The following is a 15,914-nucleotide window of genomic DNA, read 5'->3' as shown; positions in this document are numbered from 1 at the left end:
GATTGTGTTGTTTTCCATCTTGAAGAACAACTCTCGTGATTTCGGGGATTTGGTGGAGTGGTGCATTCGTAGAACTCATAATACTTTTTGGACGTACTAGTCCAAACACGTTCACTTGTTTGAGAACTACCCTTGACACTATCTTCCGAGACCCATCTATAAGCCCTGCAAAGAACTTCATCTTATTTTCGGGTCTAAGTCCTTCCTTTCATTGCAGATGTGGCCGTTTGAAAATTATTGAAAAAAAATTAAAGAAGAGATTATTGGAAGAGGTAATAGAATAGAATGTGACTAATTGAAATAAAATGAGGTAAGATAGTATGAAATGGTGAAATGTATGTGAGAAATGGTGTAGGAATGACTTAGGTATTTATAGGAAAAAAAATTAGAATATTTTTTTTTTAAATTCGTAAAAAAAAAAAATCAAATTCCAACTAGCTAACATCATGCTGACACCAGGTAGACGTTGACATTCAAATGGGTTGAGATAGAGGGCTAGCACAATGTCAAGTTTGACATTCTGGCGTTGGAGGGCTGGCAAAATGTGAAGCTTGACATTCGAGCACTGGATGGCTAGGGCTAGTTGGAAATGGCCAACCTGCTGGCCTGATTTGGTGGTTTTGGCCCAGTAAGGCCCATAAGCCCTTTGACTTAATCCTCGATTGAAGACGGTTTTCATATCATTCCGAGATATTTTTAGCTCTATGACCCTTTGATCGGTCGATTGGAGATGATCTTAATGGGACTGGTCCGGCTTCAACGTTCACTGGCTAACAAATTCTGACATCACATACGCCCACAGCCGATCCTCAGCCGTCGGATGGATTCCACCGAAAAGCACACGATTCCTCCACCATCATCAGACGACAAATACTAAAAGAAGGGTCTTTTCAAAAAAAAAAAAAAAAAACTAAAAGAAGGGTTTCTGTAGGGCGCACATAGATAAGTGCTTAAACGGGGACCAGAAGCACTTTTCATAGTAGTTAACGAATTATGGAAAGAACAACAAAAGGGGTCATTTTCATTTTCTCTTCCCCGTCTCTTTCGCTTGACTTCTCCTCTCTCCTGTTTCCCTCTCTACAAAAATGGAAAACCAAAGCAGCCAACTGCTTCTGATTTCTCTCTCAGATTCTTTCACCATCTAAAGCTTCTTCAACTGGCTCGTTCAAAAAAAAAAAAAAAAGCAAAGCTTCTTCAACTGGGAAAGTATCTCATAAATATTTCTCAAATCTCCCTACAAAATAAATTCCAAAAACTCCAATCCTCACCTCACACCTAAAAACTAAGAATTTGTTTTTTGTTTCTGGGGTTTTTTGGTTCCTCAATAAAGCATGAACCTTTGGAGATTCTAGTCAATATAATTAACTATATATATATATGTTTGTATATATTTAGGGGAAAAGTGAAGTGTGAAAGTTGGTTTACTGAGATGCCTGCTCAGATGAATAGAAGGAAAGGGAGAAGGTTGAGCTTTGAGGATGTAGTGGAGTTCTTCAACCATGTGATGGCAGAGAAGCCTTTTCTTCCATTTTTGTTACCTCTGGTTTTGTTTGCCTGGGCTTTTGAGAGATGGGTTTTCTCCTTCTCCAATTGGGTTCCACTTGCTGTTGCTGTGTGGGCAACCCTACAGGTAAAAATTGCTTCTTTTTGTAATTGTGTTATGTATTTCTAGATTTTTCGATTCGAGAGCGATATTCTACACTAAATTCATCTAAACTACGGACAGCGGAATACTGCGGATTCTGCATGATGTATATTTTTAGGTTACGTAACACTATGTTTGGATGAAGATTACTTCGGAATTTTAAAATGACGAAAATTGAAATGACGGGATTTTATTTTCTAGAATTTGTGAATTTTCTTGTTTGGTTAATCTAAAAGAACAATGGAATTAAATTCGGAATTTGTTATTTTTAAACTCTCAATCATAGAAATTGGGAAATGACACCTATTTACATGGAATTTAAACTTGGGAATTGGAGGTCCCAAATTCCAAGTTGTTTTTCCACATGGAAATTCTAAATTTCTATGTTTATGAATCCAAACAAGGAATTTGTGCATGTCAATTATAAATTCTGATTTTAATTCAAATTCCAAGTTTATTTTCATCATCCAAACATAGTGTAAGTGTTAAGTGGAAGAAGAATTTACTGGTCAATTGTTCAGAACATGGTGTTTAATATAATCTTCGGTTTTCGTTTGTTCATTGGTTGTGTTTATCTACTGACTTAGCAACTGTTCCTGTTGTGTTGCATTTCACAATCTTTAAGGATCACAACGATCGAAATCATACTAGGTGTAACATAAGTCGTCACTAATTCTGTCTGCAGTACGGGAACGATCAGCGTCGGATACTTGTTGAAGACCTGAACAAGCAATGGAAGAGAGTCATATTGAACACCTCGGTACCATATTTGTTCTGGAATTTTCCTTGACTTGTATGACATTTGAGCTTTATCGATGCTGAATTTTCGCTTTGTGGTTGTTTATATAGTCTACGACTCCACTGGAGCACTGCGAATGGCTGAATAAGCTGGTGATGGAATTATGGCCCAACTATATGAACCCGAAGCTCTCAATAAGGTTTTCGTCCATTGTTGAGGTGAGAATGTGTCCTTGTGTATCAGCCGGTTATGTTAATTTTTCTGTACGAGGTTAACAAGTTAAGTCTTCCACCTGCATTCTGTGACCATGTCATCCTTGGCCGTCCAGTGGCTTTCTTATATTGCAAGAAAAATCATCTTAAAATTTCAGATACTCGTTGATTGTCGATTTTCCTAAATTACTTTTGAATCCACTACCTGAATGCTTATAATGCTGAAAGAAGTTCCGGTGATTATCATTGCCATTTTCTGATTTCGGTAGGATGTCTCAGTCGGTCCGTTAAACATTCACGAACACAAGTTTTGTGAATGGATCATGCTAAGTTGTGTAAGTTTTGTTTATGCAGAAACGGTTGAAGCACAGAAAATCAAGGCTTATAGTAAGTGATCTCTGCCTTTTGTTTGTTCATAACAATTTGAACCCTTGAATTCATCCTGATTGTATTGTGTATCTGATAAGTAATTAAAAAGTAACTGTTTTTTATGCAGGAAAAAGTTGAATTGCTGGAGTTTTCACTAGGTTCATCCCCGCCTAGCTTGGGTCTTCATGGGACTCGTTGGTCAACTTCAGGTGATCAGGTTTGGTTTCTATATATTTTACTGTTTTCAAACTTTATTACGATTCTTTTGTAGTGTTATCTTAAAGTATATTGTTTTACTTTTTCTCGGTGGCTCATATGTTTGGCTACTAAATTCCTGACATCTTCATATACATGGTCTCTGTTCATTTTGGCAGCGGATCATGCATTTGGGTTTTGACTGGGATACAAATGATATGAGTATTTTGTTGCAAGCAAAGCTTGCCAAGCCACTTATGGGGACGGCACGGATTGTTATAAATAGTCTCCACATCAAAGGCGATGTATGTCAAGTCGCTTCTTTTTCCATTTTTCTCATACAGTTCAGCTTTGAAAGGATTCTATCAAAAGAAATTAGAAGCTGTGCAATTATCATTTTTTGGTAGCTATATTCACTAAATTGCCTTTTTATTGCAGCTTCTCCTGATGCCGGTCTTGAACGGGAAAGCGATTTTGTACTCATTTCTGTCAGTTCCTGAAGTGAGGATAGGAATTGCCTTTGGAAGTGGCGGAAGCCAAGCACTGCCTGCTACAGAGCTTCCCGGTGTTTCTTCTTGGCTGGTTTGACTCCCAACCCTGAAAGTTATTTTGTACTGCATTATGTTTTGCTGACTTAATTTTTGACCAGGACCATTTTAATCGTACATTTTTCTTTAAAATACTGTAGTATGTTCATAAATTAGTGTTGCTGTAAACAACATACGGCCATAAATCTAGCTACATTCCAAGCAAAGCTTGATAATTTGATAAATAATAAATATTGATTTCTCTATAGGTTAAAATTTTGACTGACACGCTAGTTAAGACAATGGTTGAGCCTCGCCGCCGTTGTTACACTATGCCAACTGTAAACCTAGTGAAAAAGGCCGTTGGAGGCATTATATACGTGACAGTCATTTCTGCAAGCAAAGTTTCTAGGAATGGTTTGAAAGGAAGCCCGCCCAGAAAGCAGTTTGATAGAAGTTCAGATGAGCAGTTTGTCGATAAAGATCTACAGACATTTGTGGAGGTTGAACTTGAAGAGTTAACTAGAAAAACAGGTGTGAAGTTGGGTTCAAACCCTAGCTGGAATTCGAAGTTTAATATGGTGTTACACGACGAAACAGGAAATCTTCGATTTAATCTTTATGAGTGTACGCCAGACAATGTGAAGTATGACTATCTGGCGAGTTGTGAAATTAAGGTACTATTTTTACGTTGCACAATTTAATCTTTTGAAATGATAGTCATGATCACCATATGATACAGAGTTTTTATTTTCTTCTTTGTTTCTGACCAGAAACACATGGTAGTATATATTCTCTGCACATAAGTTATCATCAACTTGTTGAGTGTCAACTAAGTTGAATTTTTTTTCCCTTGAATAGGTGAAGTATGTTGAGGATGATTCAACGATATACTATGCAATAGGACCCGACTCTGGCGTGATAGCAAAACACGCTGAGTTTTGTGGAAAAGAAGTTGAATTCGTTGTTCCATTTGAGGGGGTCAATTCGGGGGAGGTAACAGATTTTAAGGTTTATGACTGATTTATATATCCCTTATTTTTATTTAATTTTAACATATGTTTTTTCTCAATGCATCATGTAGTTGACGGTGAAGCTTGTCCTAAAAGAATGGCAATTCTCTGATGGTTCACACGTAGACAGCTCTCTTCTTACCTCACGAAGATCACTTTTTGGGTCATCAAATTTTCTACCAAAAACTGGAAGGAAAGTTAACGTAACTGTTATGGAAGGAAAAGATCTTGTTTCGAAAGACAGATCTGGAAAGTGCGATCCATATGTTAAATTGCAATATGGAAAGGTAGATTTTTTTTTCCTCCCTTAATAATTTCCTCTAGCCGACCCCACTTAGTGGGAAAAGGCTTTGTTGTTGTTGTTAATAATTTCCTCTCATGTGTAAATTAAAGTCTATATTGCAGAAACTAACATTATAAACACCCTATGTTGCCGTAACCTTCTTTCCAGATTCTCCAGAGAACAAGGACTGCTCATGATTTAAATCCCGTCTGGAATCAGAAGTTTGAATTTGATGAGATTGGAGAAGGTGAGTACCTGATGATAAAATGCTTCAACGAAGACACATTTGGCGATGACAACATTGGCAGCGCACGAGTTAATTTAGAGGGACTGGTCGAAGGGTCAGTCAGGGATGTGTGGATCCCTCTAGAAAAAGTGAATTCCGGAGAACTAAGGCTTCAAATAGAAGCAGTCAGAGTTGAAGGCTATGACGGGTCCAGGGTATGGAATCTTTTTTCAGTCTGCTTGGTCATATGCGCGGGAATCATTCTGCTCTTAGTGTGTGTTGTTTAATATGGTTTTGTAACTTTGTTCCTCCTTTCCCCTTGTTGGAACATTTTTGTTCCTCCTTTCCCCTTGTTGGAACATTCAGGGTTCGGCTACGGGTTCAGGTAATGGTTGGGTTGAACTTGTTCTCATCGAAGCAAAAGACCTTATTGCTGCTGATGTGAGAGGGACAAGTGATCCATATGTGAGGGTTGAATACGGGAACTTGAAGAAACAAACAAAGGTTTGAGCAGTCACATTTATGTTCAAATATTGTAGCAATTGTCATTTTTTTCGTCATTACTTTGCTTTTGATCTCTTATTACTTCGATGTCTTGGATTGCAGGTTATGTACAAAACTCTGAATCCGCAGTGGAATCAAACCTTGGAATTTCCTGATGACGGCAGCCCCCTACTCTTGCATGTGAAAGACTACAATGCCTTATTACGGGCATCAAGTATAGGTGATTGCGTTGTGGAATATCAGAGATTGCCTCCGAATCAGATGGCAGACAAGTGGATCCCTCTTCAGAATGTGAGAAGTGGGGAAATCCATGTTCAGGTCACACGAAGAGTCCCGGAGTTGGAGAAAAGAGCAAGTTTGGATTCTGAACCATCCATAAACAAAGCACGCAAAATTTCCAGTGAGGTGAGAAGACTTGTTTTTGGTTACTGGTTTTTCGCCTTGAGCCACATTGTTAGCATTGTACCTACGAACAATGTTTCCAACGAATTCAATTCCTTTCTGACACGCGATTTGCAATGAGTTTGGTCAGATGAAGCAAACGATGATGAAGTTTCAGTCTCTAATCAAGGACGGAAATATTGAAGGGCTCGCAACGGCTATGTGTGAGCTAGAAGCCCTAGAGGATACACAAGAAGAGTACATGGTTCAACTTGAGACCGAGCAAGCACTACTTCTTAACAAGATAAAGGAGCTTGGTCAGGAAATCCTGAACTCATCTCCTTCCATCAGCAGAAGATTTTCCGGAACCTGAGCCGTTTGTTTTCGGTTTCGAGTTCTGTTGACATGGTTATATTTTCCGGTGTGTAAGTAATTTCAGTTAATTAACAGGAGCACGTTTGCAGATAAGAGTATGTACATGGAGTTCTAACAGTTAACGTCCATCTTCATGCTGTGTAATTGTGTAAGCTCGTTGATACTTGACCAGTTTTTCTGCAGCAATTCAAGTCAAATGTTCAAGTATTTAGCTTTGACTTTCATGTATTAACATTACACTTGTACGTGACAAGAGAAATAAACGCATCTTTTATATTTAAGTTTTAATTTTATAGTTTTGTGTTCTTTTCTGAATTCTCATTCCAATCAGATCCGTATTGAATATTTGACCATGCACATCGCACCTTGTTAAAAAAACAGAAGGGAATTTTAATGAAAAGCTTTCGGTACTGTTCATTTTAACAAAAAATCATATTTTCACATTAAAAAGTCAATTCTGATACTATTTACTTTACCTTTTATTTTGTTCTTATCATTAAAACATAAAGTAGTTTTCCTATAAAAAAAAGCCTTGTTTCACAACCACATTTAATTTAGAGTGCATATGACATTTGCGAAGTGCGAATAATAACAGTTTTGTTTAGTTGCTGAAATCAATCAAGAATCTGAAATGGGAGCTTCTATTATGCATCACTACTTCATAAGTAGGGGAAAGGATCCTCTCCGGATCCTTTCAATCAAGTCCACCAAGGCACACAATTCGGGTTTTTAAAATTTGATCCAACAACTATAAACAGATACCCACTTTAAAAAGTTATAATAATTTTAATTGTTGAATCAAATTTCAAATATCCAGATTGTGTACCTTGACGGAAATGATCCGAAGAAAATCCTTTCCCATAAGTAGCTTATATCGATTCCCTTATCTAAATTTAATAGTTAAATTCAGTAATATATGTAATTCATTAATACGCTCGAAACGATTAAATTCAGCAACATATGTCATCTGAGAATTTCCGTACCAGTGCAAGAATAAGAGCTCTCTGCCGACAAAATTACAGATGTGCCCTCGATAAGATTCCATATATATATACACAAGAAACAGATGTATACGAAATTTTCCCAGAAAAAAATCTTATCGTCTCCCTCCAAAACTACACGCAGAGTCTTCGTCTCCAGCCTCCCGTCGCTCCACCGCTTTCCGAGTTCCGACCAGCCAGACAATGACAGCGCACCGCCGTCAGCAGCTGCAGTAAGCTCACTATTTAATTCAATATTCACCAGAAATGGCCTTCACAACCGCGAAAATTTCCGAAATGCCACTCAGGAGCTCACTCCCACTCACCTCTCACTCGCCCTCCTCCCTCAGACTCCTGTTCTCGGCCCCAAAACCGTCATTTCGCATCGTCAAAACATTCTCCTCCACCGTCAGAACCACCGAGCATGGTGGAAGTGCGAACGCCAAACCCCCGCAGCACAAATCCAGACCCGCCTCCTCCGCTCCCTGGCTCAACAAGTGGCCCAATCGTAGCTCTCCCACCGAATTGCCCCGCCAGAAAGTGAACGATAAGGTCAGCGAGTCGCATGGGCGAGAGCAAGATGGCAAGGCGGATACGACTCGGTACTTCGACAAGGATAAAGGCCAGAGCGCGATTGAGAGAATCGTGCTTCGGTTGCGGAACTTGGGGTTGGGGTCGGACGATGAGGAGCAAGATGATGGTATTGGATTGGACGGTCAGGATCCAGTGCCGGCGGCAAGCGGAGAGGAGAAGCTCGGGGATTTGTTGCAGCGGGAGTGGGTCTGGCCGGATTATGTATTAGAGGAGGAGAAGAGCGGTGATGAGGTGGCATTGCCGTGGGAGAAAGAGGAGGAGGTGAGTGACAAGGAGGAGGTGAAGGGATTGAGGAAGAGGAGAGGGAAAGCACCGTCGTTGGCGGAATTGACGATTGAGGACGAGGAACTGAAGCGGCTGAGGAGAATGGGGATGGTGCTTAGGGAAAGGATTAGTGTGCCGAAGGCCGGGATCACGCAGGCGGTGCTAGAGAAGATTCACGATATGTGGCGGAAGACGGAGCTGGTGAGGCTCAAGTTCCATGAGGTGCTGGCATTGGATATGAAGACAGCCCACGAGATTGTTGAGGTTTGTGAAGTTCTCGAATTTTCGGAATTTGGTGTTATATGATCAATATTTCATTTGTATATAAGTGTGTTGAGTATAAATTATAACACTCGCTGAATGCAACTTAGAATTGTATGTGTATAGTTTAGAAATGAACATGTAGAAGCATTTTACTTTCGTAATGTAACTGACTGCTTGTAGTGATTGGTCAGCGTCGAACGGGAGGGTTAGTTTTATGGCGGTCAGGAAGTGTTATGGTTGTGTACCGAGGGAGTAACTACAAAGGACCTTCTCAATCCCAAACTGTTGATGGGGAAAGGAGTGGTCTTTTTATCCCAGAGATATCGTCACCTGAAACATCGGAGATGAGAAGTGGCAATGAAGCAACTTCAGGTCCAGATAAGACTGAGCAAGCATTGAAAATCCCAGAGCGTGTTCATAACATGACGGAGGAGGAAGCTGAGTTTCACAGCCTCTTGGATGATTTAGGTCCTCGTTTTGTCGAGTGGTGGGGTACAGGAGTACTTCCTGTTGATGCTGATTTGCTTCCGAAAACAATCCCTGGTTACAAAACTCCTTTCAGGCTTCTCCCTACTGGGATGCGCTCGAGGCTGACTAATGCAGAGATGACTACTTTACGGAAGCTTGCCAAATCGCTTCCTTGTCATTTTGCCCTTGGTAGAAATCTTCTTCTATGTACCTTTCTTCAGTTTTCCGTGCCAGTATTTGACATAACACTTCATTATTAATTTCTTGATGAAGGGAGAAATAGAAACCATCAAGGGTTGGCATTGGCTATTATTAAACTTTGGGAGAAAAGCTCTGTTGCGAAGATTGCTGTCAAACGAGGTATCCAGAATACAAACAACAAGTTGATGGCTGAGGAGATAAAGGTCTGTCCTACATTGTCTCTTATCCTACATTACCATCAAACCTTGTGTTTTTTGTGTGACTGTTTACCTTTCGTTCATGTCCATTAGGGCACTTCTAGTTCTTCCTGCTAAAAATTTCTCAAGCTTAGTCTGCATTGTCGTTATTTTTTAATGGCCAAAACGAGAAACACCATACTTCTAATTAAGGAACCTGCCTAAATCTGTTAATACTTGTTAATGAGTTTGCCGTTATGCGCCTCTGCCTTGCATTTTCTTCCAAATCTAAGGTTGAAGAGGCACTCAGCATATTTGGTTTTTTCATTTTATCAAATAGTTTTAAGGTTTGTTTTTGTAATTTTTTTCTGATTGTTACCTATGGAATAATACCAAAAGTGTACTGATTTAAAGCTCCTTCAATTTTGCAGAATTTAACAGGTGGTGTTTTACTGCTCAGAAACAAATATTACATTGTCATTTACCGCGGGAAGGATTTTGTCCCAACAAGTGTGGCTGCTGCTCTGTCTGAAAGACAGGAGCTGACAAAACAGGTCCAAGATGTTGAAGAGAAAGTGCGGATTAAAGCAATAGATGCGGCTTCTTCAGGTGCAGTGGAAGGACAGGCACTTGCAGGGACTTTGGCTGAGTTTTATGAGGCTCAAGCTCGTTGGGGAAGAGAAATATCTACTGAAGAACGGGAAAAGATGATTGAAGAAGATTCAAGAGCTAAGAATGCTAAGCTTGTCAGACGAATTGAGCATAAACTAGGTGTTGTAAGTTTTTTCTCTATCTTTCTATTAGTGGACGAGCCTGTGAGGGTCTTGTTCTTACTCCTTGTGAATACAGTAGTTTTGGAATTGACTCGACTTAATGAAAAAACCCAGGTACTAGAGTGGTACCTTTTTGCAACATGTTTTTATCCAACATATATCATTAACTTTCATTAGACATAAATTAGTTGTGGAAGAAAGGATATATGTAGATTCATATATACCTTAGTTTGAGATTCTGAATTCATTGACAGGCCCAAGCCAAAAAGCTAAGAGCAGAGAAACTGCTATCCAAGATAGAATCGTTAATGCTTCCTGCAGGTCCTGATTATGATCAGGAAACAATCACTGATGAGGAACGGGTTATGTTTCGTAGGGTTGGTTTGAGAATGAAAGCATACTTGCCTCTGGGTAAGTAATCTTCTAATTTTTGAGGTGAAGATAAAATATTTAGCTGAAACACTGATGGCCTTTGATTACATATTGTACCAGGTATACGTGGTGTCTTTGATGGTGTTGTCGAAAACATGCATTTGCATTGGAAGCACAGAGAACTAGTGAAATTAATAAGCAAGCAAAAGACTCTTGCTTTTGTTGAAGATACAGCTAGGTTATTGGAATATGAGAGTGGTGGTATACTTGTGGCAATAGAAAGAGTTCCAAAGGGATATGCTCTCATTTACTATCGTGGAAAGAATTATCGGCGACCCATTACCTTGAGGCCGAGGAACCTTCTAACTAAGGCTAAAGCATTAAAACGCTCAGTGGCCATGCAACGCCATGAGGTTACTATTTTTTTTCCCAATTTTTTGTTGAAATACATTTCCGCTGATATTTCTCTCTCGTTGATGTTCTTCACCTCACACTAGATCTCATATGTCCCATGCAGGCTCTCAGTCAGCACATATCTGAACTGGAGAAGAACATAGAACAAATGAAATCTCAAGTTGTAAGTTATATTTTCTCGTTTCAACACATATCTGAAGCACTGTTGATAAAATCATTGACCACTATATGTTTGTTCATCTTCATTGTTCACTGTGCGATCCAAGCGTATGCCCCCCTCCCACGCGGCCAACTTGGTTGTTGCTATTACAGTTATCGTTTCTCCAATAATATGCATGATACATTTTTGTGTTTTTGTATGGGTGTTTGCTCATGCCTATGACCATAGCTTTGTTGATTGTGAACAGGGTGTTTCTGAAGATGATGTTGATGATAGTTCCTGGAGCTCGAGAGATCCCGAGCAGATTCATCGTGCCTCGGAATTAGTCCAAGTGAGATATACTGTTTCTCATTGCCATCTATTTACCATCAAGTGGTCCTGAATTCTGATCTCCAACCAGATTGTTTATATAGTTCTGTGGCCGGTTTAGAGGGCGAAACATGGGAGTTTAAATTCTCAGCATGCCTCTTCTAGACAGATTTTGGCTTTCCTTAACTATTTCCTTATAAAGGAATGAGAGTAAAATGTTTGGTTCTTATCTGCAGAGCGAGGACGAAGGTGAGGATGAAGATGAAGATTCATACGTGGATTCAGATGGAAATGGTGAAGATTCTGATTGGGAAAACGAAGAATAAAACCTTCGCGCATTTGAACATGATCAGTTTCGAGCATGAGCAAGAACTGTTGACGACGGCAAAACATGGGATGCTTGTATGAATTAGTGTTGCAGTCCTACCTGGTGGCTTCTGTCTAAATATGTGAATGATTATCTGCGACTCGGAGCGTAAGATGGTTCCAATTACTTCAAAGAGGACTGCGTTGGAAGCAAGGGAGTAAAACTCCGACATTGAAACAGAAAGGCTTTGAGCATAGACAAAATTCTGATGTATTTCGTTGCTCGACGACGTTTTGTGTATACCACGAATGGATGTAGATTTAACATCTCAAGATTAGTTAAGCTGTAACGTTCTGAAACAAGAAAATCAAATTTTGAAAAGATACAACTACCACACGTCGTTTTTACAAGACTCTTGCATCAAGTAATAAAATTAAGTCGCATAAGTTTGGATCACTGAATGGTACAACGATATCTCGGAGCAAAAATTGAAGTTAAACGGGGTCCCTAATTCCGGCTGAAAATATTGAAAAATTCAGGAGTTTATTGGCGCAGTATCTGCTGTAGCTGTAGCACCTGATTCCTTTGTTCTGGAGGCAGGAGGTTAATTTGTTCCGGTGTGAGGCTCATGACCTGCTGAAGCAGTGCCTTCTCCATCTCAGGGGACAACTGCACAAATGCGCATAAGAGTCGAATGATGATTGATAGGAAAACTCAACCTATAAACAAAAGCTCCGGCTCAAGTCTAATATGAGAAGTAGCAGATATCTTACCGGTGCCGGGCGAGGAGGCTGGCCGCCAGGGCCCATTTGACCAGGACCTAACGGTGGCGGTCCTGAAAGTTGTGGCACTGTCGAACTCTCTGGTGGACCGGACATCCACGATCCTCTATCAACTTGCATGGAAGATCCAGCTTGATTGTTGAACTCTGAACCTAAATGCATGCCTCCACCCTGAAAGATAAAAGCATTAGGCAAGGTTAGATTTTTGCCCTCCACCGATCCTTCAAACATGGGATGACAAACTGACAATTAGTAAACCGTGTTCAACAAGATTAGAATACCCCTCAACGGGAACCCGATTAGAAGTGCACAAATGGAAAACCCTGACTCACAGCACAACCCAAACTGAAAATGGACTATCAATGAAAGCTCAAAACGGAAAAGTGGAGTAAACAGGGCATGCGTTTTTATTCTAGAAAACTACTGAAACATTACCTAGAATCAAAGCATCCTTAACTAATAAACTAATGATTTACTACGCAGTTGCAAAAGAGAAAAAAGGTCGTACCCAGTGCACAAGGCTCCCGCTTTACGCAGGGTCTGGGAGAGGTGAATGTCGGCTAGCCTTACCCCCATTTATGGAGAGGCTGCTCCCAAGTCTCGAACCCGAGACCTACCGCTCATGGGCAAAGGCACTTGCCATCACGCAGTTGCAAAAGAGAGAATAAAACAAAAAAAAAAAAAAAACAAAAACGTATACCTGATACATAGATTGAGGTGGTGGTTGACTTGGAAGTGGTGGTTGTCCCTGTGGGAATGAAGGCCCAGCGCTAATAGGGGGTTTCGTACCTGACTGAGCAGATAAAAAATAAAAACAATTAGCCCAATCACATATATGCCATACATTTGATCATGACTGGTGAACTATAAACTTCAACTTACATGAAACATGGATTGTGAAAGATGTTGGGGAGGAGCATGTTGGTAACCCATGTTGGGCCCCATTTGCGGCGGATACTGGTGATGGAAGTTAGGCATTGAAGGTGGTCTTGGTTGTGGTGGCAATGGTGGTTGCAATGGCATATGAGAAGACACTCCAGATGTCTGTAATGACTGTTGCAACTGGCTGGAAACAGCAGGCATTTGGGTTTGATGAAGCGAAGGTGGCTGTGAAGAAGAATGAAGAGGATGTGCAGGCATATTTGGGAGTTGAGAGGACTGTGGAAGAGAAGTCGGGGTCATTTGAGGATTTAGATGTCCCTTAGGCTGCTGTGGGCTCAGCAGGGGACGTGAAGGCATAGGCTGAGACTGAACATTTATAGATGGAGCACCAGCTGATGAACCAGGCATTGCCGGTTGGTTTTGGTATTGCTTTCTCGGAGGAGCTTGGATCTGAGATGGCCCAGTTTGGTCCTGCAAACCAACTTGACCGGGCAATGAGGGAGCAGCCTGAGTGCTTGGCTGCTGAGTTTGTTGTGTCGACTGCTGAGAATTATGTGACGTCAGTGGCTGAATGCTGGGAATCTACAGACAACCTCAATTTAGCATATAACATAAGTGGCCAAATATGAAAACACTTAAACGACAAGCTTTCTGGAAAAAGAAAAAACATACCACTTGCGGTGGCCGCACCATTCCAAGCATAATCTGTGCCTGTGAACAAATACAAAATGCAGAAACACAATCAGCAATCATATCAGTAGTTAAAGGTAAAATCGATAATTCCAGAGCAACAACCTACTTAACAGCGACCACGAATCAGTAATCGCGTAATACAAATGCCTAACAAATATATTCTCCAAACTCTTAAACAGCATGATACAAAAACATAAATCACAAATTAATTTAGCACTTAACAAAAGGAAAATCAAATTTTCTCATTTGGAACTAAATTAAGCAACTTCCTAACAAAGCCATTCGTACCATTTGAATTTTGAACCCTAATCACACAAAATTATCTCAAGAAATCAAGAAAAGAAGAAAAGCACCAAAATTGACACAAACCAAATCCTAACCACACAAAATCCTCTGAATCAAAACCAAATAAATGCGGAAAATTCGAAATAAAGGAACCCTAAAACCCTAAAAAATTAGGAACCTGGAAAAGGGCTTTGGTGAGGGGCGGATTCTGAATGAGGATCTGCCTCGCCTGCTGCTGGTTCTGTTCTATCAAATTCTGCATTCAAATAAACAAAGAAAACGAACGTCGACATTATTCGTAGGTCAATTTTGGGTGTTTGGAGGGACAGAAAATTTCGGAAGGAAAATTGGAGAAGAAATAGACAATTCGAAGGATGCAGGGGATACCTTCATTTGAGACATGATGTCGTAAAGCTGGTTCTTCGACATTCCGGCGATGTTCGCCGGTAGGCCGTCGCCTGAGAGTTGCTTTCCCGCCATTGTGCACTGAGACTGCGAGAGAGAGAGAGGAGAGAGGAGAGAGGAGAGAGACGGAGACTAGAAAGCGCGCTTCTCGGGTGTGCAGGTTATTTTCAACGGTTAAATGGGCCTGGGCCGCGTTTTTATATTTTCATTTTTATAAAGTCGGCTCGATTTTTTCTATCAATAAAATCCTGGCCGTTGGAATTGTGATGATCTATGATACTATCGGGGTAAGTCGTGGAATCATCGGATGAGTTAGGAGGAATAGGTGTGGAAGAAATTAAACTAAGAAAAACTAACGAATAATTAAAAAAAACTTTAGTTTTAATGAAAAATAATAAATGTATAGTGAATAGTACCAGAGAAATGTAAAAATGTGATTTTTAATTAAGAGTGAACAGTACCAGAAGTGTTTCGTTAACACTATATTAAAATAAGATGAACTATCCTCTCATAATTATTTAATTATTGAAAACAAAACTATTCTCTCATAATTGATTTGGTTACATTTTTTATTTGTTGGGTTCATATTTGTTATTAAACGTAGAGAAATCATGTATCATATTAATTTTAATGCTGAATACAACTCATTCCAAATAAGTTCATATATACAAATATTCCTTGAGAATGTTTTAGTCGATCTAAAGATAATTATTTTTTTTTAAATGTGGTTAGCTTGGTATCTCGTTCATACACAATTAACATAAATTCACTCCTCGTTAATTAAGACATTGTGTAGATCTGAATAGTTTATATTTCTCTTGAGATCTCTAAATAACTTTGCATTTATCTGCTAATTTGGTTCGAATTTTGTAATAATATTAAAAATCGTTCTTGTGAACGATGGCTGATGGACTTTCATTTTCTTAACCATCACCTTCATTATGTAGATTACCGTAAGAAATTTGAGAGAGAAATGTGTTGAGATGTTTGACCATGAAAAAGATGTTTACATAATATAAGAGGGTACAAATTAAACATAGGGAGTTTTCCCTACCAGCATGCATTGATCATATCTGGACTAACATAAGTAACAGTACTAGAACTCTTCAACATAAT

The 15,914-nt window shown here is 39.7% G+C and overlaps 3 protein-coding genes across 3 annotated transcripts; 2 read left to right on the top strand and 1 right to left on the bottom strand.

Moving 5' to 3' along the window:
• Positions 1-995: 995 nt before the first annotated feature.
• On the top strand, positions 996-6,750 carry LOC126599557 (synaptotagmin-5-like). The gene is made up of 14 exons (XM_050265948.1): positions 996-1,630; positions 2,331-2,405; positions 2,495-2,602; positions 2,951-2,983; positions 3,093-3,182; positions 3,340-3,465; positions 3,599-3,742; positions 3,957-4,364; positions 4,549-4,683; positions 4,772-4,987; positions 5,152-5,424; positions 5,576-5,713; positions 5,816-6,118; positions 6,246-6,750. Exons 1-14 carry the CDS (start codon positions 1,430-1,432, stop codon positions 6,465-6,467), a joined length of 2,472 nt encoding a protein of 823 aa, XP_050121905.1. The 5' UTR covers positions 996-1,429; the 3' UTR covers positions 6,468-6,750.
• A 785-nt stretch (positions 6,751-7,535) lies between these two features.
• LOC126599556 (CRM-domain containing factor CFM3, chloroplastic/mitochondrial-like) lies at positions 7,536-12,161 on the top strand. The gene is made up of 9 exons (XM_050265947.1): positions 7,536-8,571; positions 8,763-9,228; positions 9,313-9,443; positions 9,848-10,192; positions 10,444-10,600; positions 10,682-10,974; positions 11,079-11,138; positions 11,383-11,466; positions 11,681-12,161. The coding sequence occupies exons 1-9, from the start codon at positions 7,717-7,719 to the stop codon at positions 11,768-11,770; spliced, it is 2,481 nt and encodes an 826-aa protein (XP_050121904.1). The 5' UTR covers positions 7,536-7,716; the 3' UTR covers positions 11,771-12,161.
• LOC126599558 (protein transport protein Sec24-like CEF) lies at positions 12,103-14,960 on the bottom strand. Its single transcript, XM_050265949.1, has 7 exons — positions 14,781-14,960; positions 14,572-14,649; positions 14,088-14,126; positions 13,416-13,997; positions 13,234-13,326; positions 12,525-12,704; positions 12,103-12,420 (listed from the first exon to the last, which is right to left on the bottom strand). The coding sequence occupies exons 1-7, from the start codon at positions 14,871-14,873 to the stop codon at positions 12,295-12,297; spliced, it is 1,191 nt and encodes a 396-aa protein (XP_050121906.1). The 5' UTR covers positions 14,874-14,960; the 3' UTR covers positions 12,103-12,294.
• Between the last annotated feature and the right edge of the window lie 954 nt (positions 14,961-15,914).

The sequence above is a fragment of the Malus sylvestris genome, chromosome 14 (genome assembly GCF_916048215.2).
Source record: "Malus sylvestris chromosome 14, drMalSylv7.2, whole genome shotgun sequence".
Classification (NCBI taxonomy): Eukaryota; Viridiplantae; Streptophyta; class Magnoliopsida; order Rosales; family Rosaceae; genus Malus; species Malus sylvestris.
The sequence above is the reverse complement of the archived record's forward strand: the minus strand, read 5'-3'. Positions and strand labels throughout refer to the sequence as shown.

Excerpts from the sequence above, each read along its gene's own strand:
- LOC126599557 (XM_050265948.1), top strand. The coding sequence starts at position 1,430 with ATGCCTGCTCAGATGAATAGAAGGAAAGGGAGAAGGTTGAGCTTTGAG. Across the intron at positions 2,984-3,092 it reads ACAGAAAATCAAGGCTTATA|GAAAAAGTTGAATTGCTGGA; the intron begins GTAAGTGATCTC and ends TTTTTTATGCAG. Across the intron at positions 3,466-3,598 it reads GTCTCCACATCAAAGGCGAT|CTTCTCCTGATGCCGGTCTT; the intron begins GTATGTCAAGTC and ends TTTTTATTGCAG.
- LOC126599556 (XM_050265947.1), top strand. The coding sequence starts at position 7,717 with ATGGCCTTCACAACCGCGAAAATTTCCGAAATGCCACTCAGGAGCTCA. Across the intron at positions 8,572-8,762 it reads CAGCCCACGAGATTGTTGAG|CGTCGAACGGGAGGGTTAGT; the intron begins GTTTGTGAAGTT and ends GTGATTGGTCAG. Across the intron at positions 10,975-11,078 it reads TGGCCATGCAACGCCATGAG|GCTCTCAGTCAGCACATATC; the intron begins GTTACTATTTTT and ends TGTCCCATGCAG.
- LOC126599558 (XM_050265949.1), bottom strand. The coding sequence starts at position 14,873 with ATGGCGGGAAAGCAACTCTCAGGCGACGGCCTACCGGCGAACATCGCC. Across the intron at positions 14,650-14,780 it reads ACATCATGTCTCAAATGAAG|AATTTGATAGAACAGAACCA; the intron begins GTATCCCCTGCA and ends ATTTGAATGCAG. Across the intron at positions 12,705-13,233 it reads CACCTCAATCTATGTATCAG|GGTGGAGGCATGCATTTAGG; the intron begins GTATACGTTTTT and ends TTTATCTTTCAG.